We start from the raw sequence: 23509 nt of genomic DNA, 5'->3' as shown, positions 1-23509 counted from the left end.
CTCTGTGTATACATATGTCCCCTCCCTCTTGGGACTCCTTCCCGATGCCTACCTCTGTAGGTCATCACAGAGCACGGAGCTGAGCTCCCTGTGCTCTGTAACAGGTTCTCTCTAGCTATCTGTTTTACACATGGTAGTGTATATATGTCAATCTTAATCTCCCAATTTGTCCCACCCTCCCCTTCTGTGTCAGTGGAATGTTAGTTAATACAACCTCTATGAAAAACAGTATGGAGGTTTCTTAAAAAAACTAAAATAGAACTACCATATGACCCAGCAATCCCACTACTGGGCATATACCCTGAGGAAATCATAATGCAAAAAGACACATGTACCCCACTGTTCATTGCAACATCAACTCTTGATTCCAACTTGCAAAATAAGACAGAGCACTCTGGTGTTCTGTGTTAGGTGTTAGTTACCAGAGATTCGGTATCAGGAATGCTACCCTTCCCGAGGATTCCAGAATGCCTTCAGCATTTTATTTACCCTTTCATTTCATTCATTCATGAAATGAATTCAGTTCATTCATTTCATGTGTTCTTTTTGTCTCTTTAACATAGATGATTGCAAGTACTTGAAAATGATCTAGGCTTAGCTCAAGGAACTTATTCATCAAACAAAACAGATGGAAGGTGGAGCTACAGGGAAGTAAAAAACAGATGTAGTTTGAAGCAAAGCAGTGAGGTGGGGTGCAGCCCCAGTGGAAAAGAAAACAAGAGCAACTAGATGGCTGATCTTGCTTCCAGCTCCTCCTCTAAGGTAAAGGAAGAAGAATTTTTCCTTCTTTTACCCACTGGAAATAAGAAAGTTGGTGGCTGACTAAATCATTAAAACGGGGAGAGAAACACCAGACAGGGTAGATATGGAGGCAGAGAGTAGGGGATTGCTAAAGAAAAGTTTCATTAAATTGGAACACTAGGTCATAAGTGGACTGAGACTTTCAGGTCCAAGTACAGCACCAGGTAAGTCTCCTGAAAATCACTTTAATCCCATGCCAGAACAAAGGCCAATGCTTAATATTTTGCAAACCAAAAAACTAAGATTGTTAACTCTTCCCTGCAGTATTGAGCTATCCATTCATCCATCTATCTATCCATCCATCCATTCCTCTCTCTCTCTTCTTACACTAAGGACTCAACTCATTACATCTAAAAAATAGTTAACATTTTCTTTCTGTCTATATTGTCAACCTTTTCAATTTAGCTGTTTTTCTGGCAATAGGCAGCTTGGATATGTCATTTAAAATTTTTTAATGAAAAGAAATATTTTATAAAATCTAAAATGAAAAAAAATTAACTCACTTGAAAAGTACTTAACAGAAGTTAACACTATGGCATTTCTTTCATTGACAGTTTGCAAACTTTTGGCTGAAAGTGTTTTTTTCTTCTTGATAATTACTCCTTTTCCAAATCTGTTGTTTATGATTTTACTTCATCATAAATATCTCTGAGGAGATGTTAGAAAACTAACATATTGTACTTTCCTCTGAACATTTCTTGGCATACTTCACCTCCCAGAAATAAACAGTAACAGTCCCAACAAGTAACAAATACTTTAGCCTGAGGCCTTCCCAGTGGCCACATCTGAAAACCTCACCTTGGCTCCAAGATCACGGACAGTTGGCTCCGCTCTCAGTGCACACAGTCTCGTCTTACCTCCCCTGTACCCTAGCCTGCCAGTTGGTTTCTCTGAATTCACTCTTGCCTTCTGCAGTTTGTTTCTCATGTGTCATTCTCTATTTAAATCCCATTAATGATCATATTCTTGCCTGGAGAATCCCAGGGACGGGGGAGCCTGGTGGGCTGCTGTCTATGGGGTCGCACAGAGTCGGACACGACTGAAGCGACTTAGCAGCAATGATCATATTACCTCTAGGATAAAGACATTAATCCTCACTGTGATCCCTAAGGCCTGATATGATTTGGCCCCTACCTACATTTCTGACCTGTCAGTAGAAATAAGATTCAAGTGGCACTTCACTGGTGGTCCAGTGGTTAAGACTTCAAGACTTTCACAGTGGGTGTGGGTTCAATCCCTGATTGGGTAACCAAGATTCTACATGCCGTGTGGCCGAAAAAGAAAAAAAGAAAGATTTGAGTGATAAATATGAACCATTTATATGATTTTAAATTTTAGTAGCCACATTAAAAAACACAAACCAATGAAATTAATTTTATTAATATATTTTATTTAAACCCAAACCATATAAACTATTATCATTTTTACTTATAATCAGTATTTTAAATAATTAATTACCTGTGAATAGAGATAGTTTTACTTCTTCCCTTCCAATCTGGAGGATTTTGTTTCATTTTTCTTGCTATATTGCACTGGCTAGAGACCTCAGAATAGACTTCCTTGTTTTTTTTCCTGGTCTTAAGAGGAAAGCATTCATATTACTGTTATTTTTAATGTGTTTTTTAATGATGCCCTTTACCAGGTTAGAGAAGTTCTCTTCTCCCTCCCTTCCAAGTTTGCTGACAGTTTGAAAAATCAGGACTGGATGTTGAATTTTGTCAAATGCTTTTTCTACATCTACTGAAATGACCATGTAGTTTTTCTTCTTTAGTATTATGATGAGTTACATTGAATTTTGAATGTTGAACTAGTTTTGTATTCTTGGAAAAAACCCACTTGGTTATGATGTATCTTCCCTTTTATATATTGTTGGATTTAATTGGCTAAAATGTTGAAAAAATTTGCATCTATATTCATGTAGGATATTGGTCTGTAGTTTTCTTGTAATATCTTTGCCTGGTTTGGGGATAGATAATGCTGGCTTCATGGAATAAGTTAGACAAACACCCCCTCTTCTTCAGTTTTCTGGAAGTCTGTGTATCATTAGTATTTCTTCCTTAAATGCCTGATAGAATCACTGCTAAAGGCATCTGGGCCTGGTGTTTTCTTTATGAGAGAAGTAAATGAGTTAACACATGTGAAGTAATTAGAACTGTGCTTGGCTTGTAGGAGGTGCTCAATAAATGCTAGCTCTTATTTTTGTTTAATTCATCATATTTTCAATTAAAATAATAAATGTTTAGTATAGAACTTAGAAAATATTTTTAAATTTTAAGGAAGAAAAAGTCATAGTAATCCTACTAGTCAAAGATCTCTAGTGTTAACATTTTAGTGCATTCTTTAGTGCTTTCTGCAGATAATTTATGCTTGTTTATATTGCTCTGTACATTCTTTATTCACTTAACATTCGATTATTAACATTTCCTAAGTCAATTCCTAAGCCATAAAATTAAAAGACGCTTACTCCTTGGAAGAAAAGCTATGACCAACCTAGACAGCATATTAAAAAGCAGAGACTTTACTTTGCCAATAAAGGTCCATCTAGTCAAGGCTATGGTTTTTCCAGTAGTCATGTATGGATGTAAGAGTTGGACTAGAAAGAAAGCTGAGCACCAAAGAATTGATGCTTTTGAACTGTGGTGTTGGAGAAGACTCTTGAGAGCCCCTTGGACTACAAGGAGATCAATCCGTCGGTCCTAAGGGAGATCAGTCCTGGGTGTTCATTGGAAGAACTGATGCTGGAGCTGAAGCTCCAATACTTTGGTCACCTGATGTGCAGATCTGACTCACTGGAAAAGATCCTGATGCTGGGAAAGATTGAAGGCAGGAGGAAAAGGGGATGACAGAGAATGAGATGGTTGGATGGCATCGCCGACTCAATGGACATGAGTTTGAGTAAGCTCCAGGAGTTGGTGATGGACAGGGAAACCTAGCATGCTGCAGTCCACGGGGTCACAAAGAGTCAGACATGACTGAGCAACTGAACTGAAAGTCAATAGACATTCTTAATAAATATAATTTCAAAGGCTGTACTATTACATGGTCATAACTCATTTAACCATAATTAACCATAATTTTGTATTTTTAGAATTGTTTACTTTTCCTGCACCAGAGATCAAGCATTTCTTTACTTCACTTCCATATATATTTAGATAAACACACATAGAAACCTTCAGAATATCCCCTCCAGTCCTTCCCTCTATGGTGTGCAGATAACATACACTGATAACAGTTCATGTTCATTGTGTGATTACTACGTGCCAGGCACTGCAGTAAGGACTTTATAAGTTATATCTTAATTAAGAGTAGTTCCATTATTATTATCCCTGTTTTACCAATGAGGAAACTCAAGCACCAGGATGTCAAGCAACTTGCCCAAGGTCACCCAGCGAGGGATTGACAAAGACAAGAAAGTCTGTCCTGTTTCACAGCCCATGTGATTAACCACTCAGCAGTAGTGCCTCTCAGCTTATACTTTCAGACTTTTTATATGACTTCCATCCTACACCTGATTTGCTGATCCTAAGACTTTGAGTTCTCACCCCGCTCACTTGCCCCAAATGTGTGTTCTCCACCTGGCTTTGCGGTGCATTCCTTCCTATTCCTTATTACCCATTTCTTGCTCTTGTAGTTATTTACAGTTTCACTGCCAGCTCCTCTAGTCAGCCAGCCAAAACCCCTATCATCCCATCCAGAAATTGGGACATATATCTGATAAAAGGATTCTTTTTCCTACTTTGTAAATTTGTTTTCACAAAAATAATGATAGAGTTTAAGTCAATCATTATACATCCAACTAAGAGACTTTATTGAAAACAATTTAAAATGGAGGCTGCCCTAGAAAATGAAAGATATGCCAATAAAAAATGGCAGGTTGTACCCACTGATAACAAAAATATACAGGTTGTCTAGAATCCTAAAATGGACATAAATAAAAGCATTTTCATTTCTTAATTGTTAACCCTCACAAAAGGTATTATTTCTGCCTTTGTCTAGAAGGTTTATATTTTGTGTTGACAACCGGCAGTATGGTTTGCGCAGCTTTTTCATGGCTATCGTATGGGAAATTATGATGAAAAGACTTTATTACCAGGAAAGGCTTTGTGTGTGTTCTGCTAAATTTCTGAATCTTTCAGTGACTGTGTGTATCTGTGTTTGTTTTTGTCACATCTTTGTTTAACCAAACAGGCTACACTCTAGGGCAGCCCAGTTGAGTCCTTCCTGGTGGTGGTCTCTAGTTAATTCTCCAAAGTTACTTCCCAGGTGGGAAATGACGTTAGAATCCTCAAACAAGAAGCCTCTGGGTCCAGGGATTTTCCCACTTCCTTATCTGTCCTCAGGTACCCCTTCCTTTATTGTATCTGTCTTGGATCTGCCAAGAGCCAGGCATCCCACTATATGCAGTTGAGATGGACAAGAACAGTCCTCTCCTCCCAGGCTCAACATTAAGTTTAAAGTAGCCAGCGTCCTTTTCCAAGTTCTGGGTTTTGTTTTGTTTTGTTTTTCTGTTTGTTTCTCTGTCGGTTCCCCCTAACGATGGGCAGTTTAGGCTCATATGGGTCCCTTTAAGTGCAGCCATCGATCCGGCAGACGTGACTGCAGTCTGTCGACAATTTTGGAAAGAAAAAGAACCAATTTCGTGGGTCTAAAACTTTTAAAATTTTAAATATACCCCTGCAAGCACCCGTTAGCCCTTGCCTGGGAAGTTTTAGTAGCGGTAACCTCAAGAGCTCGCCTAGCTTCTCACTTGCCCTACGGCTAACTTTCAGCTCTACTTAGATTCGAATGAGAATCTAAAGAAAAACTACCACCCGGAGACCAAGAGAAAAACTGGAGGATGCGGGCATCGATCCCGCTACCTCTCGCATGCTAAGCGAGCGCTCTACCATTTGAGCTAATCCCCCACCGCTGGCCACGGCTGGTTATCTCTTCCTCTAGAGAGAGATCAGAGCTTTTACAAGAGAAGATAAATATTCGTGACCACATTTTTGACCTTTCTTCATAGTTTAAGGCCAAAGCAACAAAATTAAGACCCTCTCCTTCGAGCCGGAATCGAACCAGCGACCTAAGGATGGCCGGCGACATACGTCTACAGTCCTCCGCTCTACCAGCTGAGCTATCGAAGGGAGCGGAAGAACACCCTCTCAACTTATCCTGGTAACTTTGACTCGGGTTTCTACGCTTCGTGTACTTTCGTTTCCTGGGCACAGGATCCCCCTTGCCGATCTCCCACCTCCTCACGGCCGCCGCCATGAGCACTCGCATCGCCGACCTCGCCTGTGCTCTGAAGCCAAGGTTGGGGGGCTGTCCCCGGGGACGCGGCGTGGCTGTTTTGTGACTCAGGGGTTCGGAAACGCCACAGACGCTTTAGAAACGAGCAGAAAACCTTGACCCGGCAGCCGCCCCGCGAAGAGTTGACTCTGCTCCTCTGGGAACTTGGACTTCATGTCCCTGATTCTGGGATTCGCAAAAGATTTCACACCCAGGAGGCTGCCATAGACCAAAGCTGCCGCGAAAGAGCTCTCACCTGTTTTCTGGAACGTAATGGATTATCAGGGAAACCCCTGCGTGGAAAGGATGATAAATCATAGGAGGCTCGACAAAAGTACATTTGTCTCCTTCGAGCCGGAGTCGAACCAGCGACCTAAGGATGTCTTTCGGCTAGAGTATCAACTACAGTCCTCCGCTCTACCAACTGAGCTATCGAAGGGACAGCCGAGATGTGGACCCCGCCCGCTGAGATTCAATACAGAAAAACCGGAGCGCGTTTGCCTAAGAGATCACACTGAGCATGCGCAATGGAGAGAGCCAGACAAGAAGGCGGTCGTTGGCGGAGCTTTGTTTTACGCAAGCGCACAAAGACCGGCCGGCTATGGCTCTCTGGACGCCGTCTGACTCCTAACTTGGGGAAAAACTCCCAACTCGTGTGTTAAAACTGAGACACCCCCCTTCCTCTTCATCCCCTGCGTGCCTGCTGCCCTTTTTCTTTACTCCCTTTTCTTAGGGTAGTTACTGTCGGGTGTGGCTTCACTATTATGTAACCTTCATGTCCCCTGAGCCCCTCCCCAAGTGAGGGGCAGTGGTGCAGGGTGGCCCCAGATTCCTATGTTGAAAACCTTATGCCCAGTTGATGGTATTAGGAGGTGGAGCTTATGGGAGGTGATTAAGTCGTGAGGGCTGAGCCCTTATGAATAGAATTAGTGTCCTTATAAAAGAGGCCACAGAGACATGCCTCTCTTCCAGTCATGAGAGGATACAATGAGAAAGGTTGGCTACATACGATTACGTCCTTCCTTCGTAGGGTCCCAGTGAAAGATAATAAAGATATGCAAGAAGAAAAACTCACACATGGAAAACAAAGCAGGTGCAATGAGCAAACTTCAGGTTTTAAATAATTTCTGGGATTGTGGAAAGCAAATGAGTCTGAATGGATGCATGTCCCAAGATGGAGAAAAATCACAGTTCAGAATATACACAATCTAGAAGCTTGCAGAAACAGAACCATTCTCCCCACGGGTCTCCCCAAGAGGTTTCAGGCACAGAGGCAGGTGCTCAAAGTTCAGAGGCCCACAAATCCCAGGTTGACAATGATGCAGCAAGTCAATAAAGCAATCAGACAACTTAGGAAAAACGAAAGAGGTCAGGGGGGTTCTAGGAAGATGATCTTTGATGAAGGAATGGATTATTTCACAGTAAGAACTTGCAGATACGATAAAGGCATGTCACTTTTCTCAAAAAGAAAACCAAAACTAATTAGAAATTTCTAAAAAACAAAACATGTACATAGAGCTTTATAAAGAACTCACCATCTAAATATATGGGAAACTGAAATCTGGGATGATTTTGAGAAACTAATGACCTGTGTTGTGGGCTAACTTGTGTCTCCCCTTCTTATATTGAACCTCTGGCTTTCAAAATGTGGCTTTATTTGAAGATAGGCCCTTTAAAGAGATAATTAAAATGATGTTGTTAGGGTGGGCCCTCATCGAATATGACTAATGTCCTTATAAGGATTTAGGAAGAGAGAGAAACACCAGACATAGACAATCATGTGAACACATGACAAGAAGCAAGCATCTGCAAGCCCAGGAGAGAGGCCTCTGAAGAAATCAAACCTGCTGACTTCTTGATCTTGATCTTCTAGCCACCACAACTGAGAAAATAAACTGTTGTTCAAGCCAGCCAGCCTGTGATATTTTGTTATGGGAGCCCCAGCGAACCGATACAGAGATAGTGAGGAAAGAGAAACATGCTTTCTTTCCTGTACTGTTTGGTATTGTTTTGTTTGACCACATCCAAATACGTGTGGTGCAGTCAGTCCCATGAGCTCAGTTCAGTCCCTAAGTCATGTCTGACTCTGCATCCCCCAGGGACTGCAGCACCCCAGGCTTCCCTGTCCTTCAGCATTTCCCAGAGTTTGCTCAAATTCATGTCCATTGAGTCGATGATGCCATTCAACCATCTCATCCTCTATCAGCCCCTTCCCATAGTTGTCATCTAGGACAGCATTTAATGAAAATTACTTTTAAATGAAGGAACTGGTGCCCAAAGCTGTGAAATAACTTACCTTCAGTAACAAAGTTGAACAATGGCAGATAAGATCTCAGCTTTCCAGAGTCACCAGCCAGGACTCCTTCCTTGGCACTACTTGTCACCAGATGGACACTTGAATTAGAGTGACTGGATGCTGGACTGCTCCCTGGGAGGAGGGAGGTTGAAAGGCAGTTTCTGACGTCAGGCAAGAACAAATGACGACCAGGAAGTTCTGGGAGTAACAAAGTGTTCCATTTACTAAAGGGAGCGCTCTTCTTATCTCTCAAACACAATGATCAAGTTTCTAAAATTTGTTAACAGTGATGCTCCATGAAAATCATGCCAAGGTATCCTGAGATCTGAAAAGCCCTTGTTCAACTTGGAAAAATACCTTACACATATCCGCTTGAAAGTACTTTCACATTCTTCCTTTTTAATTAAGGAAACCGTTCTACAGATCACAAGGCCCTACAAAGAAAGGTTAAATAATTTCCTCAGGATGACCCTCCAGACTCGGGAAGCAGAGTTGAATTTGGGTTTACTGAGTCCTCATCCATGGCTTCCTGTAAATATTTACTGTCTCCAAGAAGGTTGTTTGTGAGAAACCACAGAGGTGCTATTTCCAAGGTCAGAAAGGGAACTGTTCCAGGGGAGCTACAGTTGATTCTTGTTATTCATGGTAGTTAGGGTCTATGAAGACACCACAAACACTGATTTAGTAAATACTGAACCATTGCTCCTGGGGAAATATAGGGCTAAGTTCCTGTGAGCCTCTGTTCACAACATTTTCATCATTAAGTGATCGATACACAACCTTGTTTTATTCATGCTTCTGTTAAGACACCTTATTTAATACGCAACCTTGTTTTATTTATGCTTCTGTTAAGATACCTGCATATTTTTGATGCAGTAACATTGAACTCATGCCCAATAGCACTATTACTCATACCTGGAAGAAGCTTATCTAACATACATATTTTCTCTATAAGGCACAATATAACCTCTTGTGCTTAGAAACAGTAGACAGCTCTGTGCTTTTAAGAATTTTAAACAATGAGATTCAAATAGAAAGCACACACCAAAAAAAGTGATACTTGTTTACAGTAAGAGGGCTGAAACAAAAAGAATGTTATCTTGTTATTCTCTGCTGGGAGCATGTACCCTGGGCAGCTGGGATCTTTTGCTGTTCTGTGTGTCTCTGCAAGTGACCACGAAAGCACTGTGAGTACTGATATGGGGGGTTATAAATGAATAATAGGGAAAGGAATACATCAAGGCTGTATATTGTCACACTGCTTATGTAACTTATATGCAGAGTACATCATGAGAAACACTGGGCTGGATGAAGCACAAGCTGGAATCAAGATTGCTGGGAGAAACATCAGTAACCTCAGATATGCAGATGACACCACCCTTATGGCAGAAAGCGAAGAAGAACTAAAGAGCCTCTTGATGAAAGTGAGAGAGGAGAGTGAAAAAGTTGGCTTAAAGCTCAACATGCAGAAAACTAAGATCATGGCATCTGGTCCCATCACTTCATGGCAAATAGATGGGTAAACAGTGGAAACAGTGTCAGACTTTATTTTTTTGTGCTCCAAAATTACTGCAGATGGTGATGACTGCAGCCGTGAAATTAAAAGACGCTTGCTCCTTGAAAGAAAAGTTATGACCAACCTAGACAGCATATTAAAAAACAGAGACATTACTTTGCCAACAAAGGTCTGTATAGTCAAAGCTATGGTTTATCCAGTAGTCATGTATGGATGTGAGAGTTGGACTATAAAGAAAGCTGATAACTGAAGAATTGATGCTTTTGAACTGTGATGTTGGAGAAGACTCTTGAGAGTCCCTTGGACTGCAAGGAGATCCAACCAGTCCATCCTAAAGGAAATCAGTCCTGAATATTCATTGGAAGGACTGATGCTGAAACTCAAATACATTGGCCACCTGATGGGAAGTACTGACTCATTGGAAAAGATCCTGATGCTGAAAAAGATTGAAGGCAGGAGGAGAAGGGGACGACAGAGGATGAGATGGTTGGATGGCATCACTAACTTGATGGACATGAGTTTGAATAAACTCTGGGAGTTGGCAATGGACAGGGAGGCCTGGTGTGCTGCAGTCCATGGGGTCGAAAAGAGTCAGACATGACTGAGCGGCTGAACTGAACTGCAAACCTGGAATCTGTGATAATGAGAATTGATTGTATTATTAAGCCACACTAAACCCTGAATTATATGCCAGATCACTACGTCTAAAGATCTTAATGAGACTAGTCCACAGCTCCCCACCTCCATTAAGGTGGTTAACAGGAGCCACTTGTACTACAGGGAGATGGCAAGACCAACCCAGCCACATCCCAAGGCTCCACAAGCCTCTGCAAACTCGTTTAGTCTTTCACGCTCAGGGAGAGGAGGGCTCTCATCTTGTTCACACAGTGTCTTTCCCAAAGGCATGATTTGAAGGGTGGGAGTCTGGGAGGATGTTGCAGGGAGATTTCCTTTAGAGATTCATATTCCTTTAACAAACATTTATTTAATCTCTACTGCTGCTGCTGCTAAGCCACTTCAGTCGTGTCCGACTCTGTGCGACCCCAGAGACGGCAGTCCACCAGGCTCCCCCGTCCCTGGGATTCTCCAGGCAAGAACACTGGAGTGGGTTGCCATTTCCTTCTCCAATGCATGAAAGTGAAAAGTGAAAGAGAAGTCGCTCAGTCGTGTCCGACTCTTAGCGACCCCATAGACTGCAGCCCACCAGGCTCTTCCATCTATGGGATTTTCCAGGCAAGAGTACTGGAGTGGGGTGCCATTGCCTTCTCCGTTAGTCTCTACTATGTGTTAGGTATTGTATTGCTCTAGTGCTGGAGATGCAGCAGTAAACAAAACAGGCACAAATCCCTGCTCTGATGGAGCACACATTCTGAAGGCAGACAGACAGTATATTGATTATATATAACATGTAGAGTAGGTTCAGCAGTTGTGAGTACCAGAGGGAAAAAACAAAGCACAGGTTGATCCAGTGTGTGGAGCATAAAATGGAAAATTGGCATAGGGCAAAAAGTAAAACAAATTATTACAGAATATATATACTCACACAAGACACACACATATTTATTTTAAATGGTTGCAGGTAAAGTTCCTTTAGAAAAAGTCAGTTTGCTAAGTTGTATGTCCTTTGTACTACGGAGAAATAATAAAGGATTGCTAATTCTTAGGAATTTGAGGATTTTGAGGCTTTGAGGATTTACTTGAGGAAGTCACTGGAATTTCAGTAAGGCTATTCACTAGTCCAGTGGTCCCCACCCTTTTTAGCACCAGGGACTGGTTTCATGGAAGACGATTTTTCCATGGTCTGGGGCGGGAGGTGGGTGTTTCAGGATGATTCAAGTGCATTTCATTTATTGTGTACATTATTTCTATTATTGTTGCATCAGCTTTACCTCAGATCATCAGGCATTAGATCCCAGAGGTTGGGGACCCCTGTTCTGTAGGAATCTTCTTGAACAGCAAAGGGCAGTTGAAGAGAAAGGTAGATAATAAAAGAAGTGACAGGAGAGAATGTTCTTTTGAAAACAAAAGGACTCTGGGAAGGAGGTGGATAGGGAGGTATAGAGGGTTTGTTTTGAAGGACAAATGTAGTAGTAAATAATGTAGTGTGGCATTAAGATCATGGACTCAATGACCAGCCTGCTGTACCCCTCACTAACTGGGTGATCTTGGCCAAGGTACTTAACCTGTTTTAGTTTCTTTGTCTGAAAAATGGGGAGTGATAATGCTGATTGTACTTGTCCCATAGGTTGTTGAGAGCATTAAGTTACTATATAAATATAAAATATATAAAGCTAATATAGGACAGTGTCAGGTACTGAGGACAATGTTGTTGTTGTTCAGTTGCTAAGTCATATCTGCCTCTTGAGACTCCATGAACTGTAGCCCATGAGGCTCCTCTGCCCATGGGATTTCCCAGGCAAGAACACTGGAGGGATTTGCCATTTCCTTCTCTACAGGATCTTCCCAGCCCAGGGACTGAAGCCACGTCTCCTGCATCAGCAGGCAGGTTCTTTACCACTGAGCCACCAGGGAGCACAATGACTACTGGTTATTATTGTTAATTTATAATTTTAATTTATGAAAGAACGAACCATCTTTCTTCAAACACACCTGTGATCCTAAAAGCCAACACAGTCCACCTCCTTTCAAATCCGTTAGTTTGGGGGATGGGATGGGTTAAGAAGAAGTAAGCAATGAAACTAAGAAAAGCAGGAGATAAGCAGGGAAGTGAATCATTTTTATTTTCTATTAAGACTTTATCCTCTTATTCAGAATAACATGTACCTTTCAGATTTTGGTATCTAAAAATTAAATTTCCTAGTTTGCTGTGTATCGAGTTAGAAAATAAATTCCTTGCTAAATACATTAAAGAAATTTTGAAGGCACTTTACAGAAAATTATTAGCCATTAATAATAAGTTAATCAATATATGGGCTTCCCTGATGGCTCAGATGGTAAAGAATCTTCCTGCAGTGCAGGAGACCCAGGTTTGATCCCTGGGTTGGGAAGATCCCGTGGAGAAGGAAATGGCAACCCACTTCAGTATTCTTGCCTGGAGATCTCCGAGGACAGAGGAGCCTGGTGGGCCACAATCCATGAGGTCACAAAGAGTTGGAAAGGACTGAGTAACTAGCACTTAATACACAGGCAGTAATTTTCATTGCTTAACGGCTTTCATTTGTTGCTTTTATAAAGCTTCCTAGGTTAGCTTTAAAATATTGTTTTTTTGTGATTATAATTCTGAAAATATCAGTTTAGTAAATGGTTAATGTATATACATGCCCAAATAGATCATTCTAAAGATAATTAAGAAAATGTTGAAATCTCGTTCCCAGAGTGAATATTTGTACTAAAAATTTCCCCCAACAATTCTTCACCAGAAAAGAAAGTATATTATAGATGAAACCTTGAGATTCATCAATCTGGACAGCATCTCAGGAATGGAGAAATTTGGGTACCAGAGCAGATTACTCAGAAGTAAAAAGAAAAAACCCTCATAGGTAAGATCCATCTTCCTGGACCTGGGAACAAGGATGTGCCTGGGGGCTTTCAGGCATGGGAAAAATTGATAGGTTTTTCAGCGATTAGAAAGCTCAGTTGGCAGCCTAGAAATGAGCAGAATGTGTTAACAACTGTCCGGTAACTGCTTATTTGATTCTAGGAATTCAGTTTTGCTTGAGGACAGCCCTGGAATAGCATCAAAATTCCAGAAAGTTGTACCACACTTACCCCTTCATCTGGCACTGAGCATGTTTAGGTCTCCTTTTGGAGAAAGGCTTTTCTCAGAAATGGTCTATGTTATGAGAATTGATCAGTTAGTCAACAAGTATTTAGTAGCCTCTTCATATTTTAGTGCGGTGCAGAATACAGATGTAAAGGCTCACTCTAAGATGTAGTTCTGAAATCACTGCTAATGTGAACCACCTACAATGTGGAAATAACTTTATTTTACAGAAGCTTGTTTTTCATGACTTAATCTAAATTTCTGGCCCTTTGTGGTCTAGAACTGCTCAGGAATAATATGAAGATGACTATTACTTAGGTTCTCAGGAGGGCTTCAGGGCAGAAGAAGAGGAATTTTGGAGAGGAGGACCTGTGATTGTCAAATAAAGGTCTTTTTTTGCTTTGAGGACTGTTGCCCTGGAAGCGGACATTTGCCTTCTCACCCATGAGAAGGGGTGGCAGGCTGCTGAAATTTAAAAAAATAAATAAATTCTAAAATTGGGTCAGAGGTTTGAGTGCCAAACAGAGAAATCCCATGGACAGAAGGGCTTCCTTTGTGGTTCATCTGGTAAAGAATCTGCCTGCAATGCAATCCCTGGGTTGGGAAGATCCCCTGGAGAAGGGAAAGGCTACCTCCTCCAGTATTCTGACCTGGAGAATTCCATGGACTGTATGACATCCATGGGGGTCACAAAGAGTCGAACATGACTGAGCGACTTTCACTTCACTTCACTTCGCTTCATGGACAGAGAAGCCTGGCGGGCTACAGTCCATGGGGGTCACAAGAGTCGGACACGACTCTGCCACTGAACAACAACAAATTCAAGACAGCAAAAAAGTAAATAGTTGATTCATGAAACCCTCTACTCTTATAGCCTGGAGGCCAGGATTAGGTAGTGAGCCACTGAAGTGGGCAGTTCATTCAACCCTTCATGAACTGGGATCATTGTTGAGCATCACAGTCAGCAAGTCCCTTCTTTCCTTGATGCTTGTCTGCTAAGATGTTTGTGGATTCATAATAATAGCAGGCAATTCCAGATGGCAACTCCACAAGATGCTTATGTGGCCCCTCCTCAGATGGAGAGTTGGTCCTTGTTCCTGTGTAGCTAAGGGGCATTCTGTAGAACTCATTCCCTCACTCACAGACATCCATGTGCTTACACTTGCCATGCAGCACTGTAACTAAAACTAGCCCTATGTAGGAAACCTTGGCCGGAACACCTCCAGGAATTTAATTCCACATCTGATTGGGATTCTAATTCATGACCTATTTTCATCAAAACCACTCTTGTACTGGCTCTGTGGGAAAGCTGGGGGTGGAAGTAGAAAGTTTTCTGTGAGAAAGAAAAGTGAGGTCGAGGGGAGAAAGAGAAGATGAGTTTTGTGACTTGTAGGTTACTATTCAACAGCAGGACTGCTGTTTTGCTTAGAGACCTCAGGAAGGAAAAGTAGTGGCTCCAAGTACTCAGAGGTGGGGCTGTTCATCTCATTGTTCCCTTCAAATGGAAAGTTACTCATGTGTTGAGTACAGTTCTGAGCACCTGCTGGTCACTGGGCTATTAGTATTGGGTATTTTCATGGGTCTTGTTGGGAGAGAGTTTATATACAGAAGTCTCATCACATTTGTCTCTGTGTATCAACATATACAAACTCATATAAAACCATCTTAAACTTGTTAAGTACTTAACTTTTTGGAGTTCTTTCAGCTATTTTACTTGGTCCTGCAACAGTTTGGAAGGTAAACAGAGAAGATATGAAAACAGAGTCATAGAGAGATTAGCCATATCATTCTTATCTCACTTGGTCACAGGGCTAGTTTGTGAGTGCTTAGTTAGAACCAGGTTCTTAAATTTCAAACCGGGGCCCTTTGTACTTAATTATGCTGATTAAAAAAAAATTCCAGTAACACACGAGTTAGATTTTTAATTATGTCAGAACTGTCAGAGCTATAATACCAATTCTCACTTACAATGTATATTTAACTTTAATTAACTGTAATGGGGGGGGGGGTAGAATAAGAAACAAAGAAAAAAGGCAATGGCATTTCATGCAATATTATGTAAAAACATAAGATCTTGAAAAATCTAACCTTACATTAAGAACTAGGGAAGACCTGGAAAAAATAAACACTTGCTGCTTACTGTTTTAGAAATAGCATATGGCTTCTACCACCTTATGAATGTAAGAATCAAGTAAATGCAGAGATGACCTGTGAGCATAGATGTTCAACACGGGCAGTATTTCTGATCACTGTCATGGCTGAAAATGGGATAAGTGATATGCCTTTAAATTTAAATTATAGAATTTAGAATTCTGTCCTTTACCTCATGTGTTTCTTTGTCTTAGTGTGGCTAATCTAAGCCTGTTAGACAAAAAATAGTTTAACTTACAATTGTCAGACACATTGTTGGGGGCTGTTTTGTGCCCAGAATGATTTTTTTGGGATCATTTATAACATTTCACAGGGCTGAAGTTCTGTTTTTATTTTTATGCCCATCTAAAAGTACACAGAAAACTTCTTTCTTCCTGGTTTGTTAGTTTTCAGTAAGTGATAATTTGTAATCTTTCAAAACTATACTTTAATATGATTTGTCTTTACCTAATAATTTCTTCCTGCCTCTTGAAATATTTCTGTGGCCATATTGTATATGACAGGAAAAAAATCTCTACACACACAAGAAATTCCTCCTAAATTCTCATGTATGTTTTGCTGATGATATTTAAAGGCAGATGTTAATACTGCATTTAGTTAAATAGATGAAAAGTGGCTTTGGTTTCAGAATACAACTGTAGTCTTGAGGACTGAGGTCTGGCTCACATAAAGGGAAGGCTTAAAAAGCCTGTCCAATGCCACTGTCTTACCTCAGGCAAGGAGCATAAAACAACTCTTCAGGCCTTTATTCATCAAAATGGAATGTGTTTCCATTAGGAATTCTACTCAAAGAGTGACTCTGCATACTGAGAAAATTATGTAGCAGTCATCTTTCCTTAACCTAAAGATAAAATACAAATGTGGAAAAGTTCACAGCATTTCATGTCCCCTCCCCTCCCCCAGCAAGACCACCTGGAGACATGGCTGAACCAAGAGGAGGTACTGTGGACCCCCAGTGGGCTCAATATTAAGAGTCTGTACAATAACTTCGAGGTTCTTCTCTGATTAGCTGTGTTTTCTCATTTGCATTTGTGGGCTGGAGAACAACTGGAAAGTCCATATCTAAAAATAAACAAAGAAAACCAATAAGCACCCTCGTAGCATGTTATGTTTCCTTTAACGGGGGCAAGTGGTAGATATTTTTGTTGAAGTGATGATTGGCAAGCCAATTCAATTCCTAAAATATTGAGGATCCTACCTTTTAAAGGCCTTCAAAAGGGAGGATTTATAGTCTTTATTCTTCACTTAAGTTCTTTCAGTTATAAAATTTTAAAACCAAAGCACTAAAGGCAACTTTCACCCCAAGGCAATTTTCTAAAACCAATAAACTTAAGCTTTAGTTACCATTTTGTGGGTATGAGGACAGGGCTACCACCCGTGTCATATAGACTACCTGTTAAGTCTGCATGAAAAGTACCTCCTAGAGTTGTGCAGTGGACAATTGCAAATATGGCCCTGGTTGGTAGAGAGGTCAAAACCCAGAGCTTGCTTAGGTGAGGAGTCTAATAGAAGTTGTCCACAAAAGTAAAAGTGAAGTGTTACTTGCTCAGTTGTGTCTGACTCTGCGACCTCATGGACTGTAGCTCACCAGGCTTCTCTGTCCATGGGAATTTCCAGGCAAGAATACAGGAGTGGGTTGCCATTTCCTACTCCAGGGGATCTTTCCAACCCAGGGATAAAATCTAGGTCTCTTGCATTGGCAAGTGGATTCTTTACTTTCTGGGCCAACAGAGAAGCCACAAGTCCACAAAAAGCTAGTACCCTGGATGATTATGTGGTGTCTAAAGCACCATACTCCTAAATCTACAAGGAAATGTGCTGGTCTTGAGTTTTTGTGAAGCAGGGAAGAGCCTTTTTAAAAATGTTTCTTGGCAAGTCAATGAGCAGACAATTTGGCAGGCCAAATTTATAATACCTATGTGTTCCAAGAAACTTCAGGCTGAAAATTTAGTTTAAAATGGTCCAGTGCAAAAGCACTGAGCAGAAGTGGATGACCCCAACCTTCAACCCAAGCCTTAAAGAATACCCCACAAATTGCAAGAAATAAACTCATAGTTAAAACAGGTAGGAGAGATAAGGAGAAAGAGAAGGAGAGAGACTGAGAGAAGGGGGTGAGAGTGAGTGGAAGTTAGAAACAGTGAAGACTGGGTAAGAGCCAGTAGAAACAACAAAAGGCTTAATCAGACCCCGAAAGGCTTCAAATCCTGCACTGACACTTCAAACTCATACAGTGTTATATGTCAAGTAAACATCTCAATAAGATTGAGATTTAAAAAGGAAAATGATCAAACACGATTTAAGATAAGAGTTACCTCTGAAGAGGGAACAGCAAGCAAAGAACTTAAAGGTAATGGCAATAATCAGGTCGTAATATTTGCTTGTATATGCTGGATAAGTAGAAACAATAACAGATAAAATAAGTGAATTACCCCCCAAATCTCTACCAGTAACTAACAGAGTTGGGGCTTGAAATGGAACTGTGTAATTCAAAGCCCTTTCCTGTCTTAGCCACTAACAGTGTACTGTTCTTGAGGTAGCTGGCATAAAGGCTGATGATCAACTTTCCTGTTTCCCCACACTTGTGAATATTGATGCTTTGTGGTATCCTCTGCTCCTTGCCTCATGAGTGAATTTGCAGGAAACAAAGAACCTTCTCCTTTTCTGAAGAAAGGGTGTTTAGCTTCTTTCTGTAGTCAACTCTTGGTATACCCCTCTCCTCTACTACAGATATTTTTTAATTGAAGTGAGATTCACATAACATAAAACTAACCATTTTAATGTGAACAAGTTAGTACATTCATAATATACTAAATATATAATTCACTGCTTCTATCTAGTTGCAAAACAGTTCCCCAAAGGAAACCCAGTACATATTAGGCAGTTGTTACCTGTTCCTCCTCCCCTCCTCTCCCCCACCCCCCAACCCAGGCCCTGGCAACCACCAATATGCTTTCTGCCTCCATGAGTTTACCAGTCTGGATATTTCATGTAGATGGGGTTATACTGTATTTGTCCTTTTGCGTCTGGCTTCTTTCACTTAGCATAATGTTTCCAGGTTCTTTCATCCTATAGTATTTTTCAGTACTTCATTCCTTTTTAAGGTTGAATAATATTTCACCTCCAGGTTCGATCCCTGGTTTGGGACGATCCCCTGGAAAAGGGAATGACTACCCACTCCAGTATTCTTGCCTGGAGAATTCCATGGACAAAGGAGCCTGGTGGGGTTCAAAGAGTACAGTTCATGGGGTCATAAAGAGTCGGACATGACTGAGCGACTGATACCACCTTTTTGCTTTTCTTCCCCAGAACCTTCTGGGTTTTCTCTCAACTCCCTCTCCCCTCTTCCTAGTTAAATCCTACGGCTCTTGCTCTTGTCTAGCAAACTTTCCGGGATTCCAGCTGTTTTCTGCTTTTCACATTTTGCTTTGATGGTATGAGCCCTTGTCTGGATGTAGCCCAGTTTGGGGTTATTTGCAAATATGATCTCTGCATAACTTCTACTTCATTCTATTTCTTGATAAAAACTATGCAATAGAACAGCCTAATAAGACTATCCCCGCCTTGCCCAGCATCTACAGCTCCATTTACCCTCTTGTCCACAGGATAAAGAGAGATTGTGCTGTGCCAGTTATCAAGATTCCTCCCTTCTGGGACTTCCCTGGTGATCCAGTAGCTAAGAATCCACCTTCCATTGCAGGGGATGCGGGAAACTAGGATCCCACATGCCTGGCGGCAACTAAGCCTGTGTGCTGCAACTAGAAGACCCACAGGCAAATAAATAAAATTTTAAAATAAAATACTTAAAAAAAAAAAAAAAAAAAAAGGATTCCTCTCTTCTAGGATTCTCCATCCCCATAATCTCCTACCCCTTAACTTCTCCTCCTTAAAGTTTTCAGCTTTAAGTGTCACTCCCTCTGGGAAGCGGTCCTTACCTGCTTCCGGGTCAGGCCCCCTAGTGTTCACTGTCACAGCCCCCGTGCTTCTCCTCTGGCACACTTACTGTACCTCTAAGTTAACTAGCTTGTTGTGTGATTATTTCTTTACTATTTGTCTTCCCATCTCCTCTGCTAGACGGTCAGGTCTAAGACCACAGGGACGGCATCTTTGCTCTAGCCCCTAGCAAAAAGTGCTCAATAATTGTTTGTGGTTGAAAGACTATCTTGATAAACCTGTTGAGTAAATTTGTTCACTGAACCTTAGCAGGCAAACTTTGAAGAAGCCTTGGGTCCACTTTGAACTGCTTCTAGGGCAGTATTCTGAGCTGACTCACTCGTCCTGCTCCCCAGGCCTGGGCCTCGGTGATGCTTACTTGATATTTTCATACAGAAAGTGAGGGGGATTCAGGATGGGGAACACGTGAACACCCATGGCAGATTCATGTTGATGTGTGGCAGAACCAATACAATATTGTAAAGTAAAAAAAAAATTAAAAATTAAAAAAAAAATGGCATAGTGTCAGAAATGACAACATTAAAAAAAAAAAAAAAAAAAGGAAAGTGGAACTGTCAGCTATTCAGTTGTATCCTACTCTTTGCAACCCTGTGGACAATAGTCAGCCAGGCTCCTCTGTTCATGGGATTCTCCAGGCAAGAACTGGAGAGGGTAGCTATTCCCTCTCCAGGGGATCTTCCTGACCCAGAGATCGAACCTGGGTCTTCCTCATTGCAGGCGCAGTCTTTATCAGCAAAGGGCTTTGGACTAGTTACCACAGTTATTTTCCATAAATTATTTTTAGAAATCAGACCCTTTGGATTGGGGGATGGTTAGGAAGGGGATTGAGTGGCATTGGTGAAAAGAGGAAGGATGAATTTAATCTCTTCCTTGGTGCCCTTTCACTGGCCAGTAAAGTGCGATGAATGCTGAATAGTAATAAATGTCTCAATATCTTGGCTGAGGGTGAGTCTAATTACAAGCCATATGGCCTCTTCAGCTCAGTGACTGTGAATTTACTTGGGCTTCATCCAGGTGACTGGCAGGAGCAGCTAAGCAGTCAACAGATTTTTCTCTGCACTGACTCTCACGTTTTTAGATCCAAGGTCAGCACGCTATAACATCTTCTCCCTTAAATACTGTATTCCCTTGCCTTCAAAGAAAAATAGGGAAATTATGACTCCACAAGGAAATTTTAGGGTTTTAATTGGTCGTTTGAGGACCAGTGCTTGGAAAAAAAAAAACAACGGAATTTATCTTTTGTATTTCGGTTCTCTTTGCCAGGGTATTCAGTGAAGCTAGGCTTCCATTTACACTCTTGTTTCTATACCTCCTTCCTCTTTTCTTTCCTTTCTTCCTTCCTTCCTATCTCTGTCTGTCTGTCTGTCTCTCTCTCACACACACACACATACACACAGGCCTAGGGAAAGGTGTTCTGTCTCAGGTAGTAGAATTTTGACTTCATTGTATCCTTCATCTAACAGAAGAGTATAGGGTCTAGATGAGCTTGTTTTACATATAGTGCTCGAAATTTCACAAAATAGAACTTCTGATTTGTGATATCCATTACCTTTATCTTTCAAGCTTTAAATTTTCCAAGACAAAAGGGAGGGATGGGCAACCTGCCAAGATACTGTCTTCTCTTTGCTCCTAGTTGATTAATAATAGAATTCCCCTGTGTTCCTAGAAACCCACTGGGATTTTATTTTTATTTTGAGAAAGAGATGAGCATAAGTCTACAAGTTCTAAAGTTTGCAGAGACTATTGAAGATGCCACTGTTTTGAACTTCCTTCCTTTATTTCTTAAGGGTAGAAGTTGGGTTACACCCTTTTGCATGGATGAAACAGACCCAATAACCCAAGTAAATCTGCAAATGCCACCCTGTACCACGACTCTTAACCAGAAACTGTGGGGTATGTTTTTGTGGTTTGTAGCAATTCTGTGTATAATTACTGCTAGCCATACTCGTGTAGAAGTGGCCTTAGAGATAACTTCTGTAACTCAACATCCCAATTTAATTGCTTAAGAGACTTGAAGATCCACACCAGACATGGTGTCACACTCTATGAATGTGTCCAGTGTGCTCTGATCCTGGAAGCACTGGGTGATGGAGGGGCAACAGGGTTTCAAATGTGTATTCAAACTTAGTCTGTAGAAAAATTCTTCCAAATTTTACATCTTATATATGAAATAAGTTGGATAGGAGTTTTCTTAAATTTGATAACATCCCTAAAAAGTTAGACAACTTTATCAATAATGAGATGTAAAATTGAAATTTTTCTAATCTACCAATAATAAAAAACAAATTTTGAACAGACATGCTAGAGGAAAGACAATTATTTTTCTATTGCCCCTACAGTAAATGATGTTAATGAAATTGCTATTAAAGAAAGAGGCAATGAAAGAAGATGTACCCAGAAAGTATGGCAGGGAGTACTATAAAGATGTGCCAGGCAGTTAATTAAACTATTGCTATTTTTCAAAATTTGTGACATTTAAGATGTTTATGAGTTTTTAAGCCTTGCAATTTTTTGTAATTTCTTTTTTTCATGATAGATATTCGCTTTCAGATATAATTTTGTATTTGTAATTTTATGGTTTTTTTTTTCTCCAAAAGGACTGTACAGATTGTGTTATGTTTCTGGCCCTCAAAAACCTAGAATAATTGTGCATTAAAATACTTCAGAATAGGATAGAGCTTTTCCTTTTGGTTAAGGCTTATAGTAACACAGTCAAATGGGTTCATGATTTACTTAGTCTGTAATCTGACCTTTGCAATGGAACTGGTAGCTCTGGAGTGTCAGAACTGAGGACAGGGAGTGGCACATAAGTTCATCACCAACAACTCTGTAGGAAGGAAACCTGGGTGGCATTTGGCACTGAGTATGTGTTTCTGTTCCAGAAAGGAAATCTTCTACAGAGAAGGTCTGCTGAAATGACTGGGTGGAGCTTTTGTCTAATTTAAAAAGGAAAGACTCTGTGGCTCTTCAGAGAAGAGTGAAACACTGGATTTGTGACATCTAGATTTAATTCACCCAGTTTTGGTTTCCACGCTGTAAGGAAAGATAAGGACAACACACGGGCTGACAGTGACGGTGCTCTCCTGTGTCACTGCTCCTTTCTGTTCTCTGCCTGTGATGGACTGGGTTGATGGATATTATAGGAGATCCCAGTGACCCCTGACATGACCTAATGTCAGTTTTCAGAACTTTTCAGTCACTCAGCTGTGTCCGAATCTTTGCAACCCCATGGACTGTAGCACGCCAGGCCTCCCTGACTATCACCAGCTCCCAGAGCTTACTCAAACTCATGTCCACTGAGTCGGTGATGCCACCCAACCATCTCATCCTCTGTCCTCTCCTTCTGTCTTCAATTTTTTGCAGCATCAGGGTCTTTTCCAATGAGTCAGTTATTCACATCGGGTGGCCAAAGTATTGGAGTTTCAGCTTCAACATCAGTCCTTCCAATGAATATTCAGGACTAATTTCCTTTAGGATGGACTGGTTGGATCTCCTTGCAGTCCAAGGGACTCTCAAGAGTCTTTTCCATCACCACAGTTCAAAAGTATCAATTCTTCAGTGCTCAGCTTTCTTTATGGTCCAACTCTCACATCCACACACGACTATTGGAAAAACCATAGCTTTGACTATATGGACATTTGTTGGCAAAGTAATGTCTCTGCTTTTTAATATGCTGTCTAGATTGGTCATAGCTTTTCTTCCAAGGAGCAAGCATCTTTTAATTTCATGGCTGCAGTCACCATCTGCAGTGATTTTGGAGCCCAAAAAATGAAGTCTCTCACTGTTTCCATTGTTTCCC

The 23509-nt window shown here is 41.0% G+C and overlaps 2 protein-coding genes and 3 non-coding genes across 5 annotated transcripts in view; all 5 read right to left on the bottom strand.

The window, feature by feature from the left end:
- The window catches only part of TRIM55 (tripartite motif containing 55), a 59955-nt gene extending 51458 nt beyond the window's left edge, over nucleotides 1-8497 (bottom strand). Inside the window, exon 1 of the mRNA XM_027561085.1 lies at nucleotides 8369-8497. The gene's annotated coding sequence lies outside the window, so the exon portion shown is untranslated. The remainder of the gene's footprint in view (nucleotides 1-8368) is intronic.
- TRNAA-AGC lies at nucleotides 5633-5705 on the bottom strand. Its single transcript has one exon. It is a non-coding gene; the product is annotated as a tRNA-Ala (tRNA).
- Nucleotides 5839-5927, bottom strand: TRNAY-GUA. The gene is given in 2 exon segments: nucleotides 5839-5874; nucleotides 5891-5927. It is a non-coding gene; the product is annotated as a tRNA-Tyr (tRNA).
- Nucleotides 6418-6511, bottom strand: TRNAY-GUA. The gene is made up of 2 exons: nucleotides 6475-6511; nucleotides 6418-6453 (listed from the first exon to the last, which is right to left on the bottom strand). It is a non-coding gene; the product is annotated as a tRNA-Tyr (tRNA).
- A 7993-nt stretch (nucleotides 8498-16490) lies between the features above and the next one.
- Nucleotides 16491-23509, bottom strand: part of DNAJC5B (DnaJ heat shock protein family (Hsp40) member C5 beta) — a 93013-nt gene continuing 85994 nt past the window's right edge. Inside the window, exon 7 of the mRNA XM_027561084.1 lies at nucleotides 16491-16821. Within this exon, the coding sequence (XP_027416885.1) occupies nucleotides 16727-16821 (95 nt within the window). The 3' untranslated portion in view covers nucleotides 16491-16726. The remainder of the gene's footprint in view (nucleotides 16822-23509) is intronic.

Source organism: Bos indicus x Bos taurus, chromosome 14 (genome assembly GCF_003369695.1).
Source record: "Bos indicus x Bos taurus breed Angus x Brahman F1 hybrid chromosome 14, Bos_hybrid_MaternalHap_v2.0, whole genome shotgun sequence".
In the NCBI taxonomy this organism is placed as follows: Eukaryota; Metazoa; Chordata; class Mammalia; order Artiodactyla; family Bovidae; genus Bos; species Bos indicus x Bos taurus.
The sequence above is the reverse complement of the archived record's forward strand: the minus strand, read 5'-3'. Positions and strand labels throughout refer to the sequence as shown.